This window comes from Oncorhynchus mykiss, chromosome 25, assembly GCF_057628025.1.
Source record: "Oncorhynchus mykiss isolate SJ-2025 chromosome 25, ASM5762802v1, whole genome shotgun sequence".
NCBI lineage: Eukaryota > Metazoa > Chordata > Actinopteri > Salmoniformes > Salmonidae > Oncorhynchus > Oncorhynchus mykiss.
In genome coordinates this window covers 4,339,986-4,367,848 of record NC_143046.1, presented here as the reverse complement: position 1 = coordinate 4,367,848, position 27,863 = coordinate 4,339,986, and the positions used below count along the sequence as shown (strand labels likewise).

General features: G+C 43.4%; 2 protein-coding genes across 12 annotated transcripts in view; one reads left to right on the top strand and one right to left on the bottom strand.

Annotated features, from left to right (window-relative positions):
- Positions 1 to 62: 62 nt before the first annotated feature.
- LOC110504473 (clathrin light chain A) lies at positions 63 to 27,229 on the bottom strand. 4 transcript variants are annotated; one of them, XM_090220070.1, is made up of 6 exons: positions 27,034 to 27,118; positions 14,005 to 14,060; positions 12,821 to 12,938; positions 11,555 to 11,666; positions 1,285 to 1,338; positions 63 to 745 (listed from the first exon to the last, which is right to left on the bottom strand). In XM_090220070.1, exons 2-6 carry the CDS (start codon positions 14,014 to 14,016, stop codon positions 574 to 576), a joined length of 468 nt encoding a protein of 155 aa, XP_090076196.1. In that variant the 5' UTR covers positions 14,017 to 14,060; positions 27,034 to 27,118; the 3' UTR covers positions 63 to 573. The 4 variants fall into 4 exon arrangements, with proteins under 4 accessions (XP_090076196.1, XP_036826344.2, XP_090076197.1 ...); XM_036970449.2 differs by lacking the exon at positions 27,034 to 27,118 and adding an exon at positions 14,571 to 14,992; XM_090220071.1 differs by lacking the exon at positions 1,285 to 1,338 and having other exon boundaries at positions 27,034 to 27,229.
- LOC110489654 (PDZ and LIM domain protein 7) overlaps positions 23,408 to 27,863 on the top strand; it is a 94,255-nt gene continuing 89,799 nt past the window's right edge. For 5 of the 8 annotated variants that reach the window (XR_016491757.1, XM_036970448.2, XM_090220068.1 and 2 more), the window contains exon 1: positions 23,408 to 23,600. Coding sequence is in view for 5 of the 8 variants with exons in the window: in XM_036970448.2 (XP_036826343.2) it covers positions 23,571 to 23,600 (30 nt within the window). In the remaining 3 variants the exon portion in view is untranslated. Of the gene's footprint in view, positions 25,930 to 27,863 lie in introns of all 8 variants that reach the window. The other 3 variants (XM_090220064.1, XM_090220067.1, XM_090220063.1) reach the window with 2 other exon arrangements.

Here is a 27,863-nt window from a genome sequence, read left to right as displayed (position 1 = left end):
CCTGAACAGGACTGGCTATATTACACCCGACGCATTAAATCAAATACAAATTACAGTGGAGATGAACCTAATCTGTTATTTAATTAAAAGAACACTTCACACCCTAAATATTGGGGAGAGGAATCACACTTAAAAGATAAGAGGTTTGACCCAATGCACCCCCCCCCCACTCCCTTTTATGAGAGGAAAGAAGTTTAATAAAGAATTTACAGTAACCATATTTTGTTAACGGTCAAATAGAAGCATTGTTGATGGGAAGTTAAAAAGACAAGAGAGCAGTCAGTCGTTCCATGTTAAGGTAGTGAGAGGTATATCACATCCACTGGATACATTACATCAGAATAAGGAAAGATGGCGGGAGAGACAATACCTTTCCTCTCCACATGTTACAGACATGACAGAAAACAGGAGGGTCTGAACATATAAGGAACCCTGAACCAAGAGTAGATATGAAAAGAGCCTAGAACATTCTGCCTTAATGCAAACCAAGGTTCATAACTCAAGAGTAGGCGTTAAAATTCTTTTTTTTTTAAAGGAGGGAAATATCACCACCCTTCTGTTCTATTGGCCGTACTAGCGCACCAGAGGTGTCTGTTTGAGGGCTATGAGGACCGAGCGCATCCGGGACACGTCCTTGGCCGTCCTGTTGGTCTTGGGGTTGAAGTCACAGAGACAGGCCACTCTCTCCCACTCCGTCCCTGGGCTGTCGCCGTCAGCCTCAGACAGGAAGGCCTCTTCAGATGCCCTGGAGGAGGGGAGGAAGGGAGATATGGATGAGGTGTTGGACAAGGTGTTTGAGGGGACGGTTTCCCCAGACACAGATTAAGCCTGGTTCTGGACTAATAAGCATCTCCTTTGAAATAACATTTTATTAATCAGTGTCAGGAAAACCGTCCCATAGAGATTAGTACCACTGACATGCCATGCTGCCAAAACACTCAATCACTTCCACATCAGACTCACAGCCCCTCAAATCACTTCCACATCACAGACTCACAGTGGGTGTACATTTGACTAAAACTTACACACAGTATTGAAAATAGGCTACATGCATTTCTGGCAAATGTTCACAACTGAAATGATAAGATGAAAGACAATGAACACTGTTGTCGTCATTTATAGACACAGTCAAATACAGTCCCTCCAGGACCCAAAATGGAGCCTAACTAGTGTGTTTGTTTCACAGTTGGGACATGCAAACACTGTTAACTACAGGTAACACACGTTTAAAAAAAAAAAGACAAGACAATACTAAACCAAAAAGAGAAGAGTTCCAAAACCTACACCAAGTTTATCACTTGAGAGTTGGGCTGAGGGTAGAAAGTCTCATCAGCAAGCCTAGGTGTTCAGAGCAAAAAAGACAGAAGGGAGTGAAGAGAGAGACGAGTCAGTGGCATTCAACATACAGAGTTAAGGTTTGGTAGGACAGGAAGCCATAGTGACAGAAGAACTAACAAGATTCAGGAGGGTGAACACTACATTGTAGACTGACCAGGTGAATCCAGGTGAAAGTTATGATCCCTTATTGATGTCACTTGTTTAATCCACTTCAATCAGTGAAGATGAAGGTGGGAGGAGACGGGTTAGTGAATTATTTTTTTTAAAGGCTTTGAGACATGAATTGTGTGCCATTCAGACGGTGAACGGGCAAGACAAAATATTTAAGTGCCTTTGAACAGGGTATGGTAGTAGGTGACAGGCGCATCGTTTTGAGACAAAAACTACAACGCTGCTGGGGTTTTCCCCCCCCACACGCTCAACCAGTTTCCTGTGTGTATTGAGAATGGTCCGACATCCAAGTCAACGGCAGGCCATTGGTTGAAAACGGGTCATTGATGAAAGAGGACAAAGGGAGCCTGTCACAAGTTATGCAGAGCAACAGACAGACTACAGACAGTCAACCTGACAGATACATAAAACTAATGTAAGAACTCGTTGTACTCTGAAACTAAACGGGGGTTCGGCTGCCGACGACCTTACAGAGTCCCACGTCTTTCAGAACCCCCAACCAAAAAAAAACAAGACACAGCAGTGGGAACAAAAACACTTAAAAATTGCCTGGTCTGATGAATCCTGGTTCACGCCGATTGGAAGACTAGAGTATGGAGGAAACCATAAGTACATGAATCCATCATGCCTCATGTCAACGTTACAGGCAGGCGGAGTGCTGGTGTGTTTTCATGACACACATTGGGCCCCTTTATAAAAGTGGAGCAACGTTTTTAAATACCACAGGATATCTGAACATCATTGCCAATCAGGTTCATCCCTCCATGTCAGCAGTGGATTTCTGCAGCAGGATAACACCCTATGCCAAAAGGATTGTCCAGGGATGGTTCCACAAACACGAGTGACTCCAGCTTATTGCAGTGGCCTGCCCAGTCCCCAGTCCACCAGTCCACCAGTCAACCAGTCCCCAGTCAACCAGTCCACCAGTCAACCAGTCCACCAGTCCACCAGTCCACCAGTCCACCAGTCAACCAGTCAACCAGTCAACCAGTATCTGTGGGATGAGATGGAACAAGCTATTCAAAGTAGAGATTAGAGGTCGACCGATTCATCGGAATGGCTGATTAATTAGGGCCGATTTCAAGTTTTCATAATCGGAAATCTGTATTTTTGGACACCGATTTCGCCGATAAAAAAAAAAAAATAATAATAATAATAATTATATATATTTTACACCTTTATTTAACTAGGCAAGTCAGTTTAGAACACATTCTTATTTTCAGTGATGGCCTCGTTCTGCCTGTTCAGGGGCAGAACGACAGATTTGTACCTTGTCAGCTCGGGGGATTCATTCTTGCAAACTTACAGTTAACAGTTAACTAGTCCAACGCTCTAACCACCTGCCTCTCATTGCACTCCACAAGGAGACTGCCTGTTACGCGAATGCAGTAAGCCAAGGTAAGTTGCTAGCTAGAATTAAACTTATCTTATAAAAAACAATCAATCATAATCACTAGTTAACTACACATGGTTGATGATATTACTAGTTTATCTAGCGTGTCCTGCGTTGCATATAATTGATGCGGTGCGCATTCACGAAAAAGGACTGTCGTTGCTCCAACCTTTACCTAACTATAAACATCAATGCCTTTCTTAAAATCAATACACAAGTATATATTTTTAAACCTGCATATTTAGTTAATATTGCCTGCTAACATTAATTTATTTTAACTAGGGAAATTGTGTCACTTCTCTTGCAACAGAGTCAGGGTATATGCAGCAGTTTGGGCCGCCTGGCTCGTTGCGAACTGTGTGGAGACTATTTCTTCCTAACAAAGACAGCCAACTTCGCCAAACGGGGGATGATTTAGCAAAAGCGCATTCGCGAAAAAAGCACAATCGTTACACGACTGTACCTAACCATAAACATCAATGCCTTTCTTAAAATCAATACACAGAAGTATATATTTTTAAACCTATATTAGCAATATTAACCAGGTGAAATTGTGTCACTTCTCTTGCGTTCATTGCACGCAGAGTCAGGGTATATGCCACAGTTTGGGCCGCCTGGATCGTTGCGAACCAATTATTTAGACATAATTAAGTCTATGATTTGATATTTGATAGAGCAGTCTGACTGAGCGATGGTAGGCAGCAGCAGGCTCGTAAGCATTCATTCAAACAGCACTTTTGTGCATTTTGCCAGCAGCTCTTCGCAACGCTGAGATTAGGCTGGTGTAACCGATGTGAAATGGCTAGCTAGTTAGTGGGGTGCGCGCTAATAGCGTTTCAAACGTCACTCGCTCAGACTTGGAGTAGTTGTTCCCCTTGCTCTGCATGGATAACGCTGCTTCGAGGGTGGCTGTTGTCGATATGTTCCTGGTTCGAGCCCAGGGAGGAGCGAGGAGAAGGACGGAAGCTATACTGTTACACTGGCAATACTAAAGTGCCTATAAGAACATCCAATAGTCAAACGTTAATGAAACACAAATGGTATCGAGAGAAATAGTCCTATAATTCCTATAATAACTACAACCTAGAACTTCTTACCTGGGAATATTGAAGTCTCATGTTAAAAGGAACCACCAGCTTTCATATGTTCTCATGTTCTGAGAAAGGAACTGAAACGTTAGCTTTCTTACATGGCACATAGTGCAGTTTTACTTTCTTCTCCAACACTTTGTTTTTGCATTATTTAAACCAAATTGAACATGTTTCATTATTTATTTGAGGCTAAATGGATTTTATTGATGTATTATATTAAGTTAAAATAAGTGTTCATTCAGTATTGTTGTAATTGTCATTATTACAAATATTTTTTTCATATTTTTTTTTTTTTTTAAATCTGCAGATTAATCGGTATCGGCCTTTTTTGGTCCTTCAATAATCGGTATCGGTGTTGAAAAATCATAATCGGTCGCCCTCTACTAGAGATCCACCACCAGCCAACTTGACACAACTGTAGGAAGCATTGGAGTCAACATGGGCCAGCATCCCTGTGGAACACTTGACACCTTGTAGGGTTCATGCCCCGGCTGTTAATACCCCGACGAATTGAGGCAGTTCAACACAATATTAAGAAGGTGTACCTAATGTTTTGTGCAGTCAGTGTATAGGACAAACCAATTGCATTGTTATGATAAAGGCTGTCGTGGTAACAAGCGTTCTATTATAAAGGCTGTCGTGGTAACAAGCATTCATTGTCTCAACCATCATAGTCCACAGAAGTCAGCAGTTTAGACGAGACAATGGCCAAATATACTGCAACCTGACATTTATAGGTCAATGGACTTTTCTAGCCTCAGGGTATATCCCAAACTCCCCCCCCTCCTTGCCCTATTTAGTGGGCTACTTTTGAACAGAGCCCTATAGGCCTTGGAGTGGTACACAATATAGAGAACCAGGTGCTATATGGGATGCAGAATGTTTGGTTTTTAGGCTGTTGGCCTGGACACGAGCTATAGTTACAAGCTGCTACTTTGACAACATCTGCTGGGAAGCATGAGAGAAGGTTGGTTTTAGAACAGAAAAGCAAAGAGTCTCCCAGAGAATAAAATATCTTTACGACGAGAAAGAAAAGTGAACGGGAGAGAAATACTTTGATAGTAATTGAAGTGTAGGATTAAAGAGGGCATTAAAATAGGTCATTCATAGTTCATCATCAGTTAATAGTCAAACGCAATGAGAAGTTACGTGTTATTTTGTTACTTCCTTAGGTTTTACGACAGTTCAGACGTTTTACGACAGTTCAGACGGTTTACGACAGGTCAGACGGTTTACGACAGGTCAGACGGTTTACGACAGGTCAGACGGTTTACGACAGGTCAGACGGTTTACGACAGGTCAGACGGTTTACGACAGGTCAGGTGTTTAACGACAGGTCAGACGTTTAACGACAGGTCAGACGCTTTACGACAGGGCAGGTGTTTAACGACAGGTCAGACGGTTTACGACAGGTCAGACGTTTTACGACAGGTCAGACGTTTTACGACAGTTCAGACGGTTTACGACAGGTCAGGTGTTTAACGACAGGTCAGACGGTTTACGACAGGTCAGACGGTTTACGACAGGTCAGACGGTTTACGACAGGTCAGGTGCTTTACGACAGGTCAGACGCTTTACGACAGGTCAGACGCTTTACGACAGGTCAGACGCTTTACGACAGTTCAGGTGTTTTACGACAGTTCAGGTGTTTTACGACAGTTCAGGTGTTTTACGACAGTTCAGGTGTTTTACGACAGTTCAGGTGTTTTACGACAGTTCAGGTGTTTTACAACAGTTCAGGTGTTTTACGACAGTTCAGGTGTTTTACGACAGTTCAGGTGTTTTACGACAGTTCAGGTGTTTATAACGACAGGTCAGACGGTTTACGACAGGGCAGGTGTTTAACGACAGGTCAGACGTTTAACGACAGGTCAGACGGTTTACGACAGGGCAGGTGTTTAACGACAGGTCAGACGGTTTACGACAGGTCAGGTGTTTAACGACAGGTCAGACGGTTTACGACAGGGCAGGTGTTTAACGACAGGTCAGACGGTTTACGACAGGTCAGGTGTTTTACGACAGTTCAGGTGTTTACCGACAGGTCAGACGGTTTAACGACAGGTCAGACGGTTTACGACAGGTCAGACGGTTTACGACAGGTCAGACGGTTTACGACAGGTCAGACGGTTTACGACAGGTCAGACGGTTTACGACAGGTCAGACGGTTTACGACAGGTCAGGTGTTTACAACAGTTCAGGTGTTTACCGACAGGTCAGGTGCTTTACGACAGGTCAGGTGTTTACAACAGTTCAGACGTTTAACGACAGGTCAGACGCTTTACGACAGGGCAGGTGTTTAACGACAGGTCAGACGGTTTACGACAGGTCAGACGGTTTACGACAGGTCAGGTGTTTTACAACAGTTCAGGTGTTAAACGACAGGTCAGACGGTTTACAGCAGTTCAGCTTGGTGACATAGAAATAGACACAAACGACTGATCCTTCAAGCATACAAACTGATCTCTGAATTTCTTACCAATCCTGAATAATGAGGCATTATCTATCTGCTCCAAAAAGCAGGCCAACAAAACATTGGAACCCTGGGGGCAGAGGTCAGCTCAGCTGTCACAGTTTCCACTCCGTTTAAGCTATTTACCAGGAAATCCTGTCCACGTTATTATTAGAATAAATATTTTAGGTACATGAATAAAGTCAACTTTCCGTGACAGTCTATCGAAAGTCTTTAAGCTTAAACTATAAACGCATCTTATTTCCTGATCTGATCTCACGGAATAACCACAGAAACACACATTCTGATCATATCAACGCTCTTAATTCTCATAGTTAACTACTACAGATACAATTTACATTTCATATTTTGTGTGATATATGTTGTAAATTGTCTGAACTCGTATTTCCTGTTATGTTAGTTTCAGGGATGCAAACGGGTGATGGCCCGACAAGGTGACACTGAAACAATAAATCCCTGCTGGGGGGGAATACAGGTTTTAACTAACTAAACAACAAAGAATATAATCTATATGATCAGTCTCTGTGTGTCAAATAAAAAGTGGTTAATGTGAACCTGACTCACAGATAAAACAAAAAATGTAAAGAAAGTAATCCAATGTTGTTTGTTGCCTAGTCTTAAGAACAAAACAATACACTAATATTACAGTTACCACGACAGCCTTTATGATAGAACTCTTGTTACCACGACAGCCTTTATAATAGAACGCTTGTTACCACGACAGCCTTTATGATAGAACGCTTGTTACCACGACAGCCTTTATGATAGAACGCTTGTTACCACGACAGCCTTTATAATAGAACGCTTGTTACCACGACAGCCTTTATAATAGAACGCTTGTTACCACGACAGCCTTTATAATAGAACGCTTGTTACCACGACAGCCTTTATAATAGAACGCTTGTTACCACGACAGCCTTTATAATAGAACGCTTGTTACCACGACAGCCTTTATAATAGAACGCTTGTTACCACGACAGCCTTTATAATAGAACGCTTGTTACCACGACAGCCTTTATAATAGAACGCTTGTTACCACGACAGCCTTTATAATAGAACGCTTGTTACCACGACAGCCTTTATAATAGAACGCTTGTTACCACGACAGCCTTTATAATAGAACGCTTGTTACCACGACAACCTTTATAATAGAACTCTTGTTACCACGACAACCTTTATAATAGAACGCGTTACCACGACAGCCTTTATAATAGACCTCATTACCACGACAGCCTTTATAATAGAACGCTTGTTACCACGACAGCCTTTATAATAGAACGCTTGTTACCACGACAGCCTTTATAATAGAACGCTTGTTACCACGACAGCCTTTATAATAGTACGCTGGTTACCACGACAGCCTTTATAATAGAACGCTTGTTACCACGACAGCCTTTATAATAGAACGCTTGTTACCACGACAGCCTTTATAATAGAACGCTGGTTACCACGACAGCCTTTATAATAGAACGCTTGTTACCACGACAGCCTTTATAATAGAACGCTTGTTACCACGACAGCCTTTATAATAGAACGCTTGTTACAACGACAGCCTTTATAATAGAACGCTTGTTACCACGACAGCCTTTATAATAGTACGCTGGTTACCACGACAGCCTTTATAATAGAACGCTTGTTACCACGACAGCCTTTATAATAGAACGCTTGTTACCACGACAGCCTTTATAATAGAATGCTTGTTACCACGACAGCCTTTATAATAGAACGCTTGTTACCACGACAGCCTTTATAATAGAATGCTTGTTACCACGACAGCCTTTATAATAGAACGCTTGTTACCACGACAGCCTTTATAATAGTACGCTGGTTACCACAACAGCCTTTATAATAGAACGCTTGTTACCACGACAGCCTTTATAATAGAACGCTTGTTACCACGACAGCCTTTATAATAGAACGCTTGTTACCACGACAGCCTTTATAATAGAACGCTTGTTACCACGACAGCCTTTATAATAGAACGCTTGTTACCACGACAGCCTTTATAATAGAACGCTTGTTACCACGACAGCCTTTATAATAGAACGCTTGTTACCACGACAGCCTTTATAACAGAACGCTTGTTACCACGACAGCCTTTATAATAGAACGCTGGTTACCACAACAGCCTTTATAATAGAACGCTTGTTGCCACGACAGCCTTTATAATAGAACGCTTGTTACCACGACAGCCTTTATAATAGAACGCTTGTAACCACGACAGCCTTTATAATAGAACGCTTGTTACCACGACAGCCTTTATAACAGAACGCTTGTTACCACGACAGCCTTTATAATAGAACGCTTGTTACCACGACAGCCTTTATAATAGAACGCTTGTTACCACGACAGCCTTTATAATAGAACGCTTGTTACCACGACAGCCTTTATAATAGAACGCTTGTTACCACGACAGCCTTTATAATAGAACGCTTGTTACCACGACAGCCTTTATAATAGAACGCTTGTTACCACGACAGCCTTTATAATAGAACGCTTGTTACCACGACAGCCTTTATAATAGAATGCTTGTTACCACGACAGCCTTTATAATAGAACGCTTGTTACCACGACAACCTTTATAATAGAACTCTTGTTACCACGACAACCTTTATAATAGAACGCGTTACCACGACAGCCTTTATAATAGACCTCATTACCACGACAGCCTTTATAATAGAACGCTTGTTACCACGACAGCCTTTATAATAGAACGCTTGTTACCACGACAGCCTTTATAATAGTACGCTGGTTACCACGACAGCCTTTATAATAGAACGCTTGTTACCACGACAGCCTTTATAATAGAACGCTTGTTACCACGACAGCCTTTATAATAGAACGCTGGTTACCACGACAGCCTTTATAATAGAACGCTTGTTACCACGACAGCCTTTATAATAGAACGCTTGTTACCACGACAGCCTTTATAATAGAACGCTTGTTACCACGACAGCCTTTATAATAGTACGCTGGTTACCACGACAGCCTTTATAATAGAACGCTTGTTACCACGACAGCCTTTATAATAGAACGCTTGTTACCACGACAGCCTTTATAATAGTACGCTGGTTACCACAACAGCCTTTATAATAGAACGCTTGTTACCACGACAGCCTTTATAATAGAACGCTTGTTACCACGACAGCCTTTATAATAGAACGCTTGTTACCACGACAGCCTTTATAATAGAACGCTTGTTACCACGACAGCCTTTATAATAGAACGCTTGTTACCACGACAGCCTTTATAATAGAACGCTTGTTACCACGACAGCCTTTATAACAGAACGCTTGTTACCACGACAGCCTTTATAATAGAACGCTGGTTACCACAACAGCCTTTATAATAGAATGCTGGTTACCACGACAGCCTTTATAATAGAACGCTTGTTACCACGACAGCCTTTATAATAGAATGCTGGTTACCACGACAGCCTTTATAATAGAACGCTTGTTACCACGACAGCCTTTATAATAGAATGCTGGTTACCACGACAGCCTTTATAATAGAACGCTTGTTGCCACGACAGCCTTTATAATAGAACGCTTGTTGCCACGACAGCCTTTATAATAGAATGCTGGTTACCACGACAGCCTTTATAATAGAACGCTTGTTACCACGACAGCCTTTATAATAGAATGCTGGTTACCACGACAGCCTTTATAATAGAACGCTGGTTACCACAACAGCCTTTATAATAGAACGCTGGTTACCACAACAGCCTTTATAATAGAACGCTTGTTACCACGACAGCCTTTATAATAGAACGCTTGTTACCACGACAGCCTTTATAATAGAACGCTTGTTACCACGACAGCCTTTATAATAGAACGCTTGTTACCACGACAGCCTTTATAATAGAACGCTTGTTACCACGACAGCCTTTATAATAGAACGCTTGTTACCACGACAGCCTTTATAACAGAACGCTTGTTACCACGACAGCCTTTATAATAGAACGCTGGTTACCACAACAGCCTTTATAATAGAACGCTTGTTGCCACGACAGCCTTTATAATAGAACGCTTGTTACCACGACAGCCTTTATAATAGAACGCTTGTAACCACGACAGCCTTTATAATAGAACGCTTGTTACCACGACAGCCTTTATAACAGAACGCTTGTTACCACGACAGCCTTTATAATAGAACACTTGTTACCACGACAGCCTTTATAATAGAACGCTGGTTACCACAACAGCCTTTATAACAGAACGCTTGTTACCACGACAGCCTTTATAATAGAACGCTTGTTGCCACGACAGCCTTTATAATAGAATGCTGGTTACCACGACAGCCTTTATAATAGAATGCTGGTTACCACGACAGCCTTTATAATAGAATGCTGGTTACCACGACAGCCTTTATAATAGAATGCTGGTTACCACGACAGCCTTTATAATAGAACGCTTGTTGCCACGACAGCCTTTATAATAGAATGCTGGTTACCACGACAGCCTTTTCACACCATAAACTCTATTATTTGATAAGTTGGCTAATGTTGCTCAACATTTCTCTGGCTAATTAACCGAGAATCCGATCCCGCTAGCAAGATACTTCACAGTGCTACCAATACTTGTTCCACCACACTGTCTCCCTCACCTCAAACTTTCCAAATGCCAGGTGTTTTTTTCAGTTACAGGTCATGAAGTACTGCTTCATCACCTTCCCCCCCCCCCCCGTGGTCAGGCTTCTGACCTACAGTACCTCTTCGTTATGGTTCAGGGGACGCGCTGCTGTAAGTTAACTGACAAACTGTCTTTCAGAGCGCAGGCTGATGCTGTAAATAGTAAGTTGGTCGTCTCTTCTCTCTTCAGTCACGTGCTGCATTATGTTATGTAACACGATTGGCTGAGCCTTGGATACAGCCAGTATTGGTCCAAACGCTCATCATTCATTCAAATACAGCCAGTAGTGATCTAACCCCCCCCCCCCCCTCCAACTTTTCTAATTGTATCTACACGAATCAAGTAGGTCACCTACTTCAGATTCAAAACAGGGAATTTCACCAAAAAGGTGACTAGTTTGCATCCCTGTAGTTTTGAGGGAACCATGGTGGAACTAAACAAGAGCTAGCTAGGAACTAACCTGTTGTTGGACTTTTTCTTCTCCATCTGTTCAATCTGATGCACATGCCAGTCATCCAGCTCTTTCTTGGCCTTCTCTTTCCACTCAGCCTCCGCTGCCTTGGACGCAGAGTCTTCAGGGTTGACATACACACAGGGAACGATGAGCATGATCAATACACAGTCAACAGAACGTGCACAATACCAGGGTCCTATTCAGTAGGAATGAAGCGGAAGCAAACAGAAGGAAATGGGGAGGACTACTTGAATATGTCCAATAATAATAGCGAAATGTTTTGCTACGGTGTGCACGAATGAACACTACCCAGGATGAAACGTTTTGCTACGGTGTGCACGAATGAACACTACCCAGGATGAAACATTTTGCTACGGTGTGCACGAATGAACACTACCCAGGATGAAACGTTTTGCTACGGTGTGCACAAAAGAACACTACCCAGGATGAAACGTTTTGCTACGGTGTGCACAAATGAACACTACCCAGGATGAACCGTTTTGCTACGGTGTGCACAAATTAACACTACCCAGGATGAAACATTTTAGTCCGAAATGCATTTGTATGAGCTACAGAAGATGGTGCTCTTTTCTCAGGAGATTCAATACAGCAAGAACAAGCTTGCTTGAACAAACTCCAGCATACCATACAGGACAAGACACTGAGTGGAACCCAAATGAAGGGTGGTTCACACACACAAATAGACAGACTAATCAACTTCACTTTTTTTCCCCCCAGGTCTTTTATTTAGCTTTTAAGCTGGTAGAGGGAAAATGTGACATTTATTTTTTAATTTTACCTTTATTTAACTAGGCAAGTCAGTTAAGAACAAATTCTTATTTTCAATGACGGCCTAGGAGCAGTGGGTTAACTGCCTGTTCAGGGGCAGAACGACAGATTTGTACCTTCTCAGCTTGGGGGTTTTGCAACCTTTCGGTTACTAGTCCAATGCTCTAACCACTAGGCTACCTGCCTCTAACCACTAGGCTACCCTGCCGCCCCAGGTGTCACACTTTGTCAATGTGGACAATAAGTGGACAAAATACTGTATGTATCGTAGCGGTAGAGACTGTATGTATCGTAGCGGTAGAGACTGTATGTATCGTAGCGGTAGAGACTGTATGTATCGTAGCGGTAGAGACTGTATGTCTCGTAGCGGTAGAGACTGTATGTCTCTACCGGAGAGCCCTATCGACCCTGGTTAAAAGTAGTGCACTATATAGGGAATAAGGTGCCATTTGGGCCACACTATAGTCTCTTCTGTTCACTTACCTAGTTGCTCCAGCCGTGCCTTCTGCTCCTCCCTCCACTTACGCAGGCTCTCAGGCTCTGCTCTCAGAGAGTCCACCTGGGCGATGGCCGCATAGCTGTCCGATGGACCGTTGGACTCCTGGGGGGTGGGGGGAAGAACCAGGACCAGGCATGAGACATAAGAACCACCAGTCATAGGCTGCGTTTACACAAGCAGCCCAATTCTGATCTTTTGCCAATTATAGTTTCCAACAGGCTGATATTCTACATAGTTTAGCGCAGACAACATGGTAATTAACTACAATGACCATAATCCATTGTGCGCCCGCTTAAACTTGTCCGGTCTGTGCGGAGCAGACACGGAGATAAAGACAATGCGCGATCGAGAGGGATAAAAAGCATTATGATTATTTTAAAAATTTTAAAAATCGAACTGAAACCAATCTCAAGAAACACTAATTGCTCAGCACTAATAAGGCATGAGGCCCACCAGGTGATTCAGTAGTAACAGCTGGACACTGAGGAGCAAATGCAGAAATACTGCTGAACTTCCTTAGATTTGGACTCATTAAGAAATACCAGGAGCCATGACAATTCAAACCGGAATTGGTTTTGGGTGTCTCGTGTGTGTGTGTGTGTGTGTTCGCAGGTGGGAATAGTTAGCCAAATTCTTTCACCAATTAGCTTCAGCCAGCTGGTGTGAAATCGTGGCAAATAGGCTATCCAAAGTTAAAACTATCTCCGGGGCTAGTTAGAGACCGTCCATAAATGTGTAAATTAGACAATATGTTCATGTTGCATACCTTTTTATTTCTCATTAAATGCTTTCCATATCTGTATATTAATTTCATGTTTACAATGTATAGTTGGTTTGAGTCATTGAAATGTGGAGGAATTGGAATTGTAACCTCTAAGTTACAAGACCGGTGTCCCGTTCCTCGGGACAGTTGAGCTAACGTAGGCTAATGTGATTAGCACGATGTTGTAAGAAACAAAAAAAAACTATTCCCAGGACATAGAAATATCGGATATGGGTAGATTTACTTGTTAACAAATCACTTACCATTGAGAAAGAGGTACCTATTTCAGGTGTGTTGTCATCTGCTATAGGTACTGCCTCACTTACAAAACTAACCTACAATAAAACAAGTCTAAAAACATTTTCTTATAAATGTGAATTCTCATTAGAAGTGTTATTCTCTTACCAGCTCAAACATGTCTCCGTTTACCGTGGCTGTTGATGCCTCTGCAAACCCTGCATCTGGCAGACGAAACAAAGAAATGGGCTTTAAACAAACATATGACATGCTTTACATTATTCTAACCTAGCTAGTCATCATTTGCTTTCTAGGGGTGGAGAGATAAGTGACAAGAATGCAGAAACACCTGCATGGGCAGTAACCTAAACTAGCCTCAATTTAGCCTGAGGGTAACTTCAATACATTTACACAATCACATCCAAACAATTATATCGGACAAACTTGAGTTTATAATTCAACTCAGAGTGTGATGAGCTGCTGCTCCAACTAACATGACTGTTTACATGGAAAGCTGTCAATCAACTAACAAGCTAACGTTAGCCACTTTGCTAACTAAAAAGCCAGGCTAAAACTTAGCCAAAACAAACTAACTTAACAAGTTGTCTGGTAAGAATTAACTACCTAGTTATGGTACTAATAAAAGTATTTTTATTTTATTGTCTTCGTTTATGTACTTCTAGTTAGGAGTTAGTTTTAGTTAACATGCTAACTTAGCATAGTTAGCAATTTACCATATTGTACAGGTGAATCGGCCGCGGGCTGCTGCTCAGCGGATCCCTGCAAAGCCCCGACGCCGGCCTCGTTATCCTCTATCACCGCTATTTCGCTTTCTTGCTGAGCTAAGAAAGCTGCAGCTGGGTCCACCTCGACAGGCAGCACTCCGTTGTCAGATGCAAACCCGAAATCTGCATCAGCCATCTTTCAACAAAAGTGGAATGTATCTAACGTTATAATTATTGATTGTTATCTTGCTGGCTTATCGATTAATTCAGCCGAGAGAGGAGTTATGATGATGGATATATCTGAATCATGCAGAACTTTTTCATGGACGGTTGTCAGCTAATAGAAGAATGAATAAGGACTAACGTTTAAGCGAGCTTCTTTCTGTCTGTGATGATTCATGATTGTTCACTTTCAATTTGCCTAGCCCTGCCACACGTACTTCCAACCTTTTGGTTTATTAGGATGTGTCTCTATCTGCTGGAGAAACCTAGAAATGCACTTCTATTACCCAACTGGTATCTGAAGCAGTGTTGCCAACTCCCCAGTAAGGAAAGTAGTTATTGGCTGTCCTAGAAGTCACTAAATGACTTCATCACCTAATTTGTGTAATTGGCCATGGGCATGTAATTGTGATGGACGCTGTGGGAGAGAGGAATAACTCCGTGGGAGAGACAAGAAGTGAGTAAAAAAACACCCTAAATATGTTTAGAACTACATATGTTTAGAACTACATTATGTCACAATTCCAACCATCCTCTTTTATCTGGGCTTGGGACTGGAAAAAGTGACCCAAAAGAGACAGTTACTTCGTTTTTAATTATTATTTTTTGTTTATTTGTTTAGTTTTCTTAATTTGGTTTGGTTTTTATCCTTATGGTTCACGTAGGAGCCTACAACAAGTCACAGTAAAACATGAACATTTTTAACCATAATGTTTTTTTGTATACAATCTACATTAACAACCTAATGGACCAAAAAGAGACAATAGAAAAAAACTGTCAATGGCAATGTGAGACAATTATGATAACTAGTCTGGCCCTAATTCAGGTTAATTGTGTTTTTTTTTCCCCCAGACCCCCCTCCAAACACACACACAGGCTGTGCTGGCTCACAGAAAGAAAATACATAATAAATGTAAACTGAGTAAGCAGCTGATGTGCCAAAAAGCTGCAACACATTATCAGGCAGCTGGTGCTCATAGCAAGCCTCACCAGACAGCTTCAGTCCATATCGAATGTACAAGATGGAGTTAAGGGTCTGCAAGGACATCCCATTTCTAAGTTTGCGTTTTACCACACTCATCTGGCTAAATACTCTCTCGACTTCAGCATTCGAGTGTGGCAAGGACAACACAGACACAGCAGCCATGGCAAGGACAACACAGACACAGCAGCCATGGCAAGGACAACACAGACACAGCAGCCATGGCAAGGACAACACAGACACAGCAGCCATGGCAAGGACAACACAGACACAGCAGCCATGGCAAGGACAACACAGACACAGCAGCCATGGCAAGTTCTTGAAACGGGTTGATATCAGCTGCATCCCTGAACTTCCAGATCTCACTCCAGAAGCCCAGTGTGTTGTTTGTCTCATTCCATTTACTAAGATGGATGGCACGCCATTGCTGGACCATCTTGTCTATCTCTGCAGGGGAGTAGCCAAGGAGCTTGGCTATTTTTAGTATTTCTCCAGGGCTCTTATTGTGCTTTAGAGTTTCCTCCACATTGAAAACTGACATGTACTGCAATGCTTCGATGTTGGATATTGTCCGGCAGTCTCACCCTCAACTCATTAGTGAGGGAGATGGTGAAGGCTCAAACACACTGCTTTCGGACATTGTTTTCATCCTCAGGCGCAAGGTGTAGCTCAACTACCTTTGACTCAAAAAGGTAACCAAGGTACTGTTTGGGACTGGTGTATCAGTCTATTGGCCCTTTGAGGACATCAACATTTGCAAGTGGAATCAGCACCCTGCTGCTCACAGGCTTGATCTGGCTAACCAAGCTGTCAAGTAGCTTAAGAGGATCTACTTGCTCTCCCTCAAAAGCCTTGATGGCCAACTGTACCTCACCCAGCACTACTGTACCTCACCCAGCACTACTGTACCTCACCCAGCACTACTGTACCTCACCCAGCACTACTGTACCTCACCCAGCACTACTGTACCTCACCCAGCACTGACTTCAAAAGAGTCAGATACAATATGTTTTGAGGATCACTGTACCAGGAGTATAAACCCTCAGCCAGTGTTCACTGTACATGGGAGTATAAACCCTCAGCCAGTGTTCACTGTACATGGGAGTATAAACCCTCAGCCAATGTTCACTGTACATGGGAGTATAAACCCTCAGCCATGTAGCAGTGTTCACTATACCAGGAGTATAAACCCTCAGCCAGGTAGCAGTGTTCACTGTACCAGGAGTATAAACCCTCAGCCAGGTAGCAGTGTTCACTGTACCAGGAGTATAAACCCTCAGCCAGGTAGCAGTGTTCACTGTACCAGGAGTATAAACCCTCAGCCAGGTAGCAGTGTTCACTGTACCAGGAGTATAAACCCTCAGCCAGGTAGCAGTGTTCACTGTACCAGGAGTATAAACCCTCAGCCAGGTAGCAGTGTTCACTGTACCAGGAGTATAAACCCTCAGCCATGTAGCAGTGTTCACTGTACCAGGAGTATAAACCCTCAGCCATGTAGCAGTGTTCACTGTACCAGGAGTATAAACCCTCAGCCAGGTAGCAGTGTTCACTGTACCAGGAGTATAAACCCTCAGCCATGTAGCAGTGTTCACTGTACCAGGAGTATAAACCCTCAGCCATGTAGCAGTGTTCACTGTACCAGGAGTATAAACCCTCAGCCAGGTAGCAGTGTTCACTGTACCAGGAGTATAAACCCTCAGCCAGGTAGCAGTGTTCACTGTACCAGGAGTATAAACCCTCAGCCAGGTAGCAGTGTTCACTGTACCAGGAGTATAAACCCTCAGCCAGGTAGCAGTGTTCACTGTACCAGGAGTATAAACCCTCAGCCAGGTAGCAGTGTTCACTGTACCAGGAGTATAAACCCTCAGCCAGGTAGCAGTGTTCACTGTACCAGGAGTATAAACCCTCAGCCAGGTAGCAGTGTTCACTGTACCAGGAGTATAAACCCTCAGCCAGGTAGCAGTGTTCACTGTACCAGGAGTATAAACCCTCAGCCATGTAGCAGTGTTCACTGTACCAGGAGTATAAACCCTCAGCCATGTAGCAGTGTTCACTGTACCAGGAGTATAAACCCTCAGCCATGTAGCAGTGTTCACTGTACCAGGAGTATAAACCCTCAGCCATGTAGCAGTGTTCACTGTACCAGGAGTATAAACCCTCAGCCATGTAGCAGTGTTCACTGTACCAGGAGTATAAACCCTCAGCCATGTAGCAGTGTTCACTGGACTTGGTGACTGCGAAATGCAGCCTAAGCTCCTCCCACTGGTCCAGAATGCGTGAAACCGCTGGTTCAATGGAGAGCCAACGTGTGGCACAGTGCTCAAAGTAACCAGTGTTCCAAAAATGAGCTCCGGCTGGGAAAACGAGTTTAGAACGGTCCGGCCTGAAGATCACTGACGTTATGATTCGACCTCGTTTTCTTCCGAGTTCCCAGAAAGCAACATATTACCACACAATGGATTGAAATGACGGGCTACTTTGACACGGTCAATCTGAGATCAATAATAACGACCTTGTCTTGAATCCATCAGTAGCCTAGGCCAAGGTGTGTGAAGACGCATATTGTAGGCTACAATATGAGGAGGATATTTATAGTCATAACAATGCTTTCCAGTTTCACTGACTCACCCAATGATGCACAGCTCACTCACTGGTGATGGCCAATGCACTCGTGCCAAAAGTCTCTCTCTCGCTCTCGCTCTCGCTCTCTCTCTCTCGTTTCACTTTGTAAAACAATAGGCCTATTTGGAAGTTTATAAATATTTTGGTAGCGTATGTAACAGTATAACTTTAAACCGTCCCCTCGCGCGAACCCTCTGCACACATCAACAACAGTTACCCATCGCTCCACAAAAGCTGCGGCCCTTGCAGAGCAAGGGGAACTACTACTTCAAGGTCTCACTTCAAGGTCTCAGAGCAAGTGACGTCACCGATTGAAACGCTATTTAGCGCGCGCCACCGCGAACTAAGCTAGCCGTTTCACATCCGTTACAAGTACACCAAACAGATTAGAGTATTCTCTTTTAAGAACGAGCCATTTGCTTTCCAAGCTGTGCTTTCCAGAGATTGTATTTGTATTCCTAGGCAGCTGATGGCAGCGATACAATTGTAAAAACACTACAATACAATCATAACAGATTTCTCAACACACTGTGTGCCCTCAGGCCCCTACTCCACCATCACACATCTACAACACAAAATCCATGTGTGTGTATAGTGCGTATGTTATCATGTGTTTGTGCCAATTGTTGTGTTGCTTCACAGTCCCCACTGTTCCATAAGGTGTATTTTTTTTAAATCTGTTTTTAAATCTGATTCTACTGCTTGCATTGATCTGATGTGGAATAGAGTTCCATGTAGTTATGGCTCTATGTAGTACTGTGTGCCTCCCATAGTCTGTTCTGGACTTGGGGACTGTGAAGAGACCTTTGGTGGCATGTCTTGTGGGGTATGCATCGGTGTCTAAGCTGTGTGCTAGTCATTTAAACAACCAGCTCAGGGTTTTCAACATGTCAATACCTCTCACAAATAACAAGTAGTGATGAAGTCAACATCTCCTCCAATTTAAGCCAGGAGAGATTGGCAGCCATATTATTAATGTTAGATCTCTGTGTACATCCAAGGGCCAGCCGTGCTGTTCTGAGCCAATTGCAGTTTCCCTAAGTCCCTCTTTGTAGCACATGACTGAACAGTAGTCCAGGTGTGACAACTAGGGCCTGTAGGACCTGCCTTGTTGATAGTGTTGTAAACCAGGGAAAATGCAGAGCGCCAAATTCAGATTTTTACAGTAATTTATTTAACTTTCATTAAATCACACATGCAAGATAGCAAATTAAAGCTACACTTGTTGTGAATCCAGCCAGATTTAAAAAAGGCTTTTCGGCAAAAGCAAACGATGCTATTATCTGAGGATAGCACCTCCGTAAACAAAGAGAGAGAAGCATATTTCAACTCTGCAGGCGCGACACAATACGCAGAAATAAAAATATAATTCATGCCTTTGACGAGCTTCTTTTGTTGCCACTCCAATATGTCCCATAAACATCACAAATGGTCCTTTTTGTTCGATTAATTCCGTCCATATATCCAAAATGTCCCTTTATTTGGCGCGTTTCATCCAGAAAAACACCGGTGACTACAAAATATCTCAAGTTACTTGTAAACTTTGCCAAAACATTTCAAATTACTTTTGTAATACAACTTTAGGTATTTGTTTAACGTAAATAATCAATCAAATTGAAGAAGGGATGATCTGTGTTCAATACCGGAGGAAAACAAACTGTAGCTAGCTTTCTGGTCACGTGCCTCTATCTAACAGTACACTACAAATGACCCTCGTTCTGAACAGGGCTACTTCATTACAGAAAGGGAATAACCTCAACCAATTTCTAAAGACTGGTGACACCCAGTGGAAGTGGTAGGAACTGCAGGAAAGTCTCTTAGAAATCTGGATTCCCAATGAATTGAAAAGTGACCTAAAAAAAAATAAATCGGAATGGTTTGTCCTCAGGGTTTCGCCTGCTAAATAAGTTCTGTTATACTCAGACATGATTCAAACAGTTTTAGAAACTTCAGAGTGTTTTCTATCCAAATCTAATAATATGTATATCTTATCTTCTGGGGATGAGTAGCAGATGACAGTTGAATTTGGGCATGCATTTCATCCGGATGTGAAAATACTGCCCCCTGTCACCAAGAAGTTAAGAAGCAGCGCTTTATTATGGACAGACTTCTCCCCATCTTAGCTACTGTTGTATCAACATGTTTTGACCATGACGGTTTACAATTCAGGGTTACTCCAAGCAGTTTAGTCACCTCAACTTGCTCAATTTTCCACATTATTTATTACAAGATTTAGTTGAGGTTTAGTGAAGTGTTTGTCCAAAATGCAATGCTTTTAGATTTTGAAATATTTAGGGCTAACTTATTCCTTGGCCCCCATTCTGCTCACTGTCCCGTAACCTAGCTCACTGTCCCGTAACCTAGCTCACTGTCCCGTAACCTAGCTCACTGTCCCGTAACCTAGCTCACTGTCCCGTAACCTAGCTCACTGTCCCGTAACCTAGCTCACTGTCCCGTAACCTAGCTCACTGTCCCGTAACCTAGCTCACTGTCCCGTAACCTAGCTCACTGTCCCGTAACCCAGCTCACTGTCCCGTAACCCAGCTCACTGTCCCCTAACCTAGCTCACTGTCCCGTAACCTAGCTCACTGTCCCGAAACCTAGCTCACTGTCCCGAAACCTAGCTCACTGTCCCGAAACCTAGCTCACTGTCCCGTAACCTAGCTCACTGTCCCGTAACCTAGCTCACTGTCCCGTAACCTAGCTCACTGTCCCGAAACCTAGCTCACTGTCCCGTAACCTAGCTCACTGTCCCGTAACCTAGCTCACTGTCCCGTAACCTAGCTCACTGTCCCGTAACCTAGCTCACTGTCCCGTAACCTAGCTCACTGCTCATCTGAGAACTGGTGCAGTTGAGCTTGAGTGAGTTGGCCAAAGACAGCTTAATATACCTTTCAATCGTAAAGTAGATTTTTTAATTTATTTTTAAGATCCCTAATCCATTTCATCCACTTTTCAGAGAATCACCTGGAAATATTCTTATCCCAGCCACAGCTCCTGGTAACGCAGCTCCTGGTAACGCAGCTCCTGGTAACGCAGCTCCTGGTAACGCAGCTCCTGGTAACACAGCTGTTTTGCAGGCAGGGTAAAGGGAACGAGGAAGCCCAGGGGATCATGGGTAGAACTCGCCGTGGGTAGAACTCGCCGTGGGTAGAACTCGCCGTGGGTAGAACTCCTCTACCTGTGTGGGGTTGGTCTTATTATGGTAACATTAAAGGTAAACAGGTGTCGCTCTCCACCCACCATTGTAACTCCCAATGCTCTTTCAATGGGAGGTTTGTCTCTGTCCAATTTCAACAGTTTCGCCTCTTTAGCTCTGTCAGTTTTCTGAGATGGAGGCTAGTACAGTTTGACTATTGCTCGCCCACTTGGAGAGATTAAATCTTCCTTCATGACAAGTAGCTGTGACATCCTTGGCAAGTTGCACTGCCTCCTCTTCAACAGACACTGATTTGTTTTTTAGTCACCCAGCTGTGTGAGCTGTGCATTGACTACAGAGGAATGTTGACATCCTGAGGTTCCTCTGGTGGCCTGGAGGTGACACTAACCTCTCACCTGTTTGGAGCTGCCTCGTCACCCAGCTGTGTGAGCTGTGCATTGACTACAGAGGAATGTTGACATCCTGAGGTTCCTCTGGTGGCCTGGAGGTGACACTAACCTCTCACCTGTTTGAGTGACACGTGACTGTACATCTGTTTGGAGCTGTGTAGGGATGTAGCTCCATCACAGGCCCCTGAGCCAGTGTAGGGATGTAGCTCCATCACAGACCCCTGAGCCAATGTAGGGATGTAGCTCCATCACAGGCCCCTGAGCCAGTGTAGGGATGTAGCTCCATCACAGGCCCCTGAGCCAGTGTAGGGATGTAGCTCCATCACAGACCCCTGAACCAGTGTAGGGATGTAGCTCCATCACAGGCCCCTGAGCCAGTGTAGGGATGTAGCTCCATCACAGACCAGTGTGGGGATGTAGCTCCATCACAGACCAGTGTAGGGATGTAGCTCCATCACAGACCAGTGTGGGGATGTAGCTCCATCACAGGCCCCTGAGCCAGTGTAGGGATGTAGCTCCATCACAGACCAGTGTAGGGATGTAGCTCCATCACAGACCAGTGTAGGGATGTAGCTCCATCACAGACCAGTGTAGGGATGTAACTCCATCACAGACCAGTGTAGGGATGTAGCTCCATCACAGACCAGTGTGGGGATGTAGCTCCATCACAGACCAGTGTAGGGATGTAGCTCCATCACAGACCAGTGTGGGGATGTAGCTCCATCACAGGCCCCTGAGCCAGTGTAGGGATGTAGCTCCATCACAGACCAGTGTGGGGATGTAGCTCCATCACAGGCCCCTGAGCCAGTGTAGGGATGTAGCTCCATCACAGACCAGTGTAGGGATGTAGCTCCATCACAGACCAGTGTAGGGATGTAGCTCCATCACAGACCAGTGTAGGGATGTAGCTCCATCACAGACCAGTGTAGGGATGTAGCTCCATCACAGACCAGTGTAGGGATGTAGCTCCATCACAGACCAGTGTAGGGATGTAGCTCCATCACAGGCCCCTGAGCCAGTGTAGGGATGTAGCTCCATCACAGACCAGTGTAGGGATGTAGCTCCATCACAGACCAGTGTAGGGATGTAGCTCCATCACAGACCAGTGTGGGGATGTAGCTCCATCACAGACCAGTGTGGGGATGTAGCTCCATCACAGACCAGTGTGGGGATGTATTTTGTATGATGTCGTTTTCCCCCTTTCCTGGGGCTCCCGAGTGGTGCAGCGGTCTAAGGCACTGTATCTCCAAGCTGTTTCACATCTGGTCGTTGTTGGGAATTTCATAGGGCGGCGCACATTTGCCCCGGGGTGGGCCGTCATTGTAAATAAGAATTTGGTCTTAACTGACTTGCCTGGTTAAATAAAGATTACATTTTAAAAATGAAAATACAAGTTTTTTTTGTTGTTTTGTTTTCCTATTCTACACCCCGTCCACATGGTGGCGGTAACACACAATTAACATTGGATGCCAACCGCCGTTAAACCCATCGAAGAAGAAGCAGAGAATGAACGCTGGTTGCTGCTTAAGAAGAAGAGATCCACAGTGTTCCTGACGTCCAGGTTGAGGAAGTCTGAAGTTTACGTGTTTGACTCACACATTTCTTTCAGATCTGGTCTACCGTAGGTCGACACGATGTCCGGCGGTCCCCATAATGATAAGGAGGTAGGATAATGGTGGGATAATGGAGAGAGCGTATTTTAACTTATAAACGCAACTATGGATCCATGGAAGTATGTTGTAGCCAAGTCTATAAAAATATACCCTTGTCTGACGCTAGACTATATAACGTTACAATGATAATACAGTATCATATTTAAGTTGCTGTTTAAGTGGAATAAAACTGTAATACATAATTTAGCGGTCTAGATCTCAATGTGGATCGAGTCTTGATCCCGCAGCCTTTTCTCTTCATCACCTTCCATAATATTAATGACCAAAACCTGGTCTTTTTCCAAAGTTGTGTAACAGTTTTCCTTCGTTTTTACAAGAGTCTGTCTGTATTGTATGGTGTTGTATCCTATCTATGTTAGTAGTGTGCGTAAGAGCCGTAATATTATGGATGGGACTTTTTAAAACATATATTTGAATAGCACCAGTTGATTGATAATGGAAACACAACTCAACATATTCTAGTGAATGCTGGTCTTTTTTTTTTAATGTATCACAATGAAGATACACCCATTTTGTCCTCCAGAACAGCCTCAATTTTGTCGGGACATGGACTCAACAAGGTGTCAAGCGTTCCACAGGGATGCTGGTCCATGTTGACTACAATGCCTCCCACAGTTGTGTGAAGTTTGCAGGTCGTCCTTTGGGTGGTGGACCATTCTTGATACACACAGGAAACTGTTGAGTGTTTTAAAAAAACCCAGCAGCGTTGCAGGTCTTACAACAAACCGGTGCGCCTGGCACCTACTACCATACCCCATTCAAAGGCACTTAAATATGTTGTCTTGCCCGTTCAATCTCTGTATTGAACAAATACACAATCCATGTCTCAATTTTCTCAAGGCTTAAAAAAACAATTTATTTAATCTGTCTCCTCCCCTTCATCTCTAGGGATTTTGAAGTGAATTTAAAAAGTGACATCAATAAGAGATCATAGCTTTCAGTTGGTCAGTCTGTTTCAATATTTTGTCATGTGCAATTGAAGCTTTGTTTTAATTCTATTTAACTCTTAACTTTTCATTTTGATTCACGGGTTTAGGCTACATAAATATTAATTTGGTGTATTGTAGGATATTAACAAGTCGTATTTAGCTAAAGACGATATTGTAGTATATTAACAAGTCGTATTGTAGGATATTAACAAGTCGTATTGTAGGATATTAACAAGCTGTATTGTAGGATATTAACAAGTCGTATTGTAGTATCTATTTACAGGACCTCTTGCTGGCTGTTCTTATGGACTGTCATTAAAATATGTCTCTGGTCATGGATGAAATACTGGTGAGGCCTAGTGACAGGATTCTCTAATTGTTACCATCCCTTTTTAAGTTTTGTTGGTGTGACTTTTCACACGTTACATCAGTCTAGATTTAACACCTATTTAGATATGTAGGATACTAGGCAGTGGAGAGCTACTCTTGCTGACGTCTATATGAACACACTACCAGGAGCTAGTTCAGAGGGCGGCAGGGTAGCCTAGTGGTTAGAGAGTTGGACTAGTAACCGGAAGGTTGGAAGCTGACAAGGTAAACTTCTGTCGCTCTGCCCCTGAACAGGCAGTTGTTCCTAGGCCGTCATTGAAAATAAGAATTTGTTCTTAACTGACTTGCCTAGTAAAAATAAACAGAGGGCAGATAGCACTTTCTAATAGCAGAAGCTTGTTGGGTTGATTTGTTTTAGTAGCCTAGACATGATCAATTCTTTGGATTTACTTTTCAACGTAAATCAAAGTAACTTTTTTTCATTACATAGAGGAAAAGTCCAATCAGATTTAAGGCCTTTGATGTCCTATATTCTAATTGGTGGTTTGGTTGAGGTTATAATCTACTGAGCTGTGCTGCATGCCCTCTGGAAGGAACGTGTTCCTCAGTGGTCTTCACTTCTCTTCCTCTTCCATTCCTCCCGTTCTGAATATCTTTTGGCTTTTTTTTTTGTGAGAAACCGTGTGCCAGATAATATGCGTAGTTGATGGTCCCTCGCTGACTCTCTTTTACCCTCTCGCTCACTCTCTTACCCTCTCTCTCGCTCTCTCCTGCTCCTTCTCGCCGTTGCTGCCCCCCTCTCTGTGACTCATGTGGGTGTAGGGCTGAAATAATTTGGTGTAGTTTTACATTCCTTATATAGCTCTCTGAGGAGGAGAGGGGTGTGGTGGAGGGGGAGGAGAGGGCTAGCCTGGCCGCCTAGCTGTGTCACCAGGAGAGGGGAGGGCTTGCTCTGCCAACGGGAAGGGAGAGAGTCAGCCCATCCTGCTTAACTACTGTAGCTTTCTGCCACCTTTGGGTTACCAGGAGGGCCTCAAGACAAGGTATGTTTGCATTGTATGGTGAGTTGTCATGGTGGGGTTTTGGATACCTTGGAGGAGTGAGCGTTAGGGTAAGAGGGGAGGGCTGAGGTCAGCAGTAGGCGTGTAACTCATTTGGCGAGAGCAGCAAGTGGCCTAAGGTGTCCGGTTGTCCTTGGTTCTTAAAATGACACGGGTTATGTGTTGTGCTGGCTGTGAGCGAAGGGAATAAGCTGGATCAATGTCATTAAACCTGAATTACTTTGTCAGATACGTTTTAATGCATTCAGCAAGGGCAGTTATATGATTTCTATGGAGTTGGAGGATATTTGTTTGGGGACAGACTGGCTTTTGGATAGTATGTGGAACAAGAGTGGACAAGCCTGAAAACATTCTCTCTAAGTGTCCCTCTGTTTGTTTCCTGGATATTGTGTCATGAATTGTACTAGGCCTACATTATTTGTCTGTCTGTCGCAAAACGTTTTGCTACGTTGTGCACTAATGAATACAACCCAGATTATCAGCCACCTCTGGTCTGAATGACACAGAGAGCCGCAGTGTTCAGGGAACAGCAGAGATAATTTTGCACACCCAATTTTTCAGTTTTTGATTTGTTAAAAAAGTTTGAAATATCCAATAAATTTCGTTCCACTTCATGATTGTGTCCCACTTGTTGTTGATTCTTCACAAAAAAATACAGTTTTATATCTTTATGTTTGAAGCCTGAAATGTGGCAAAAGGTCGCAAAGTTCAAGGGGGCCGAATACTTTCGCAAGGCACTGTAGCTTCCGTCCCTCTCCTCGCTCCTCCCTGGGCTCGAACCAGCAACACAACGACAATAGGCGCACGCTAACTAGCTAGCCATTTCCCTTCAGTTACACCAGCCTCATCTCGTGAGTTGATAGGCTTGAAGTCATAAACAGCGCAATGCTTGACGCACAATGAAGAGCTGCTGGCAAAAGGCATGAAAGTGTTTACGCGCCTGCTTCTGCCTACCACCGCTCAGTCAGATACTTGTATGCTCAGTCAGATTATATGCAACACAGGACACGCTAGATAAACTAGTAATATCATCAACCATGTGTAGTTAACTAGTGATTATGATTGTTTTTTATAAGATAAGTTTAATGCTAGCTAGAAACTTACCTTGGCTTACTGCATTCGCGTAACAGGCAGTCTCCTTGTGGAGTGCAACGAGAGAGAGAGGGGCAGGTCGTTATTGCGTTGGACTAGTTAAGGTTGCAAGATTGATCCCCCGAGCTGACAAGGTGAAAATCTGTCGTTCTGCCCCTGAACAAGGCAGTTAACCCACTGTTCCTAGGCCGTCATTTAAAATAAGAACATGTTCTTAACTGACTTGCCTAGTTAAATAAAGATTAAATAAAGGTGTAAAAATAAATTACAAAATGGCAAATCGGCGCCCAAAAATACCGATTTCCGATTGTTATGAAAACATGAAATCGGCCCTAATTAATCGGCCATTCCGATTAATCGGTCGACCTCTAGCCCTAACTGGGTGACATGAGAAATGTCAGCTGAGAATGTGTTAAATTGATCAGTGTAGAATTTCTAGGGCGCTACATCTTTGAATCATTCCAGCACTAGTCTATCACCTCTGATTCAGCTAATGTGTTAATTGTTTATAGTTGCTGTGTGTGAAACTGCTAGGTGTTCCAACGGAGGGCTTGTTTGGGAAACACTGTCTGTCGTAAATACTACCCTATTTTCTACATAGGACGCTGGTCAAAAGTAGTGGTCTATTAAGGAAATGGGCTGCACGAGGTAGTGTGTATTGATGAGGGAAGAAAAACAATTTTAATCAATTTTAGAATTGGGCTGTAACAAAATGTGGAAAAAGTCAAGGGGTCTGAATACTTTCTGAATGCACTGTATATTCTGTAACCCTTTCGGCCATGATAGTACTGTGTGTATATGTAGGTAGGGAGGGAGGTAGGTAGGTATATAAATAACCCTGT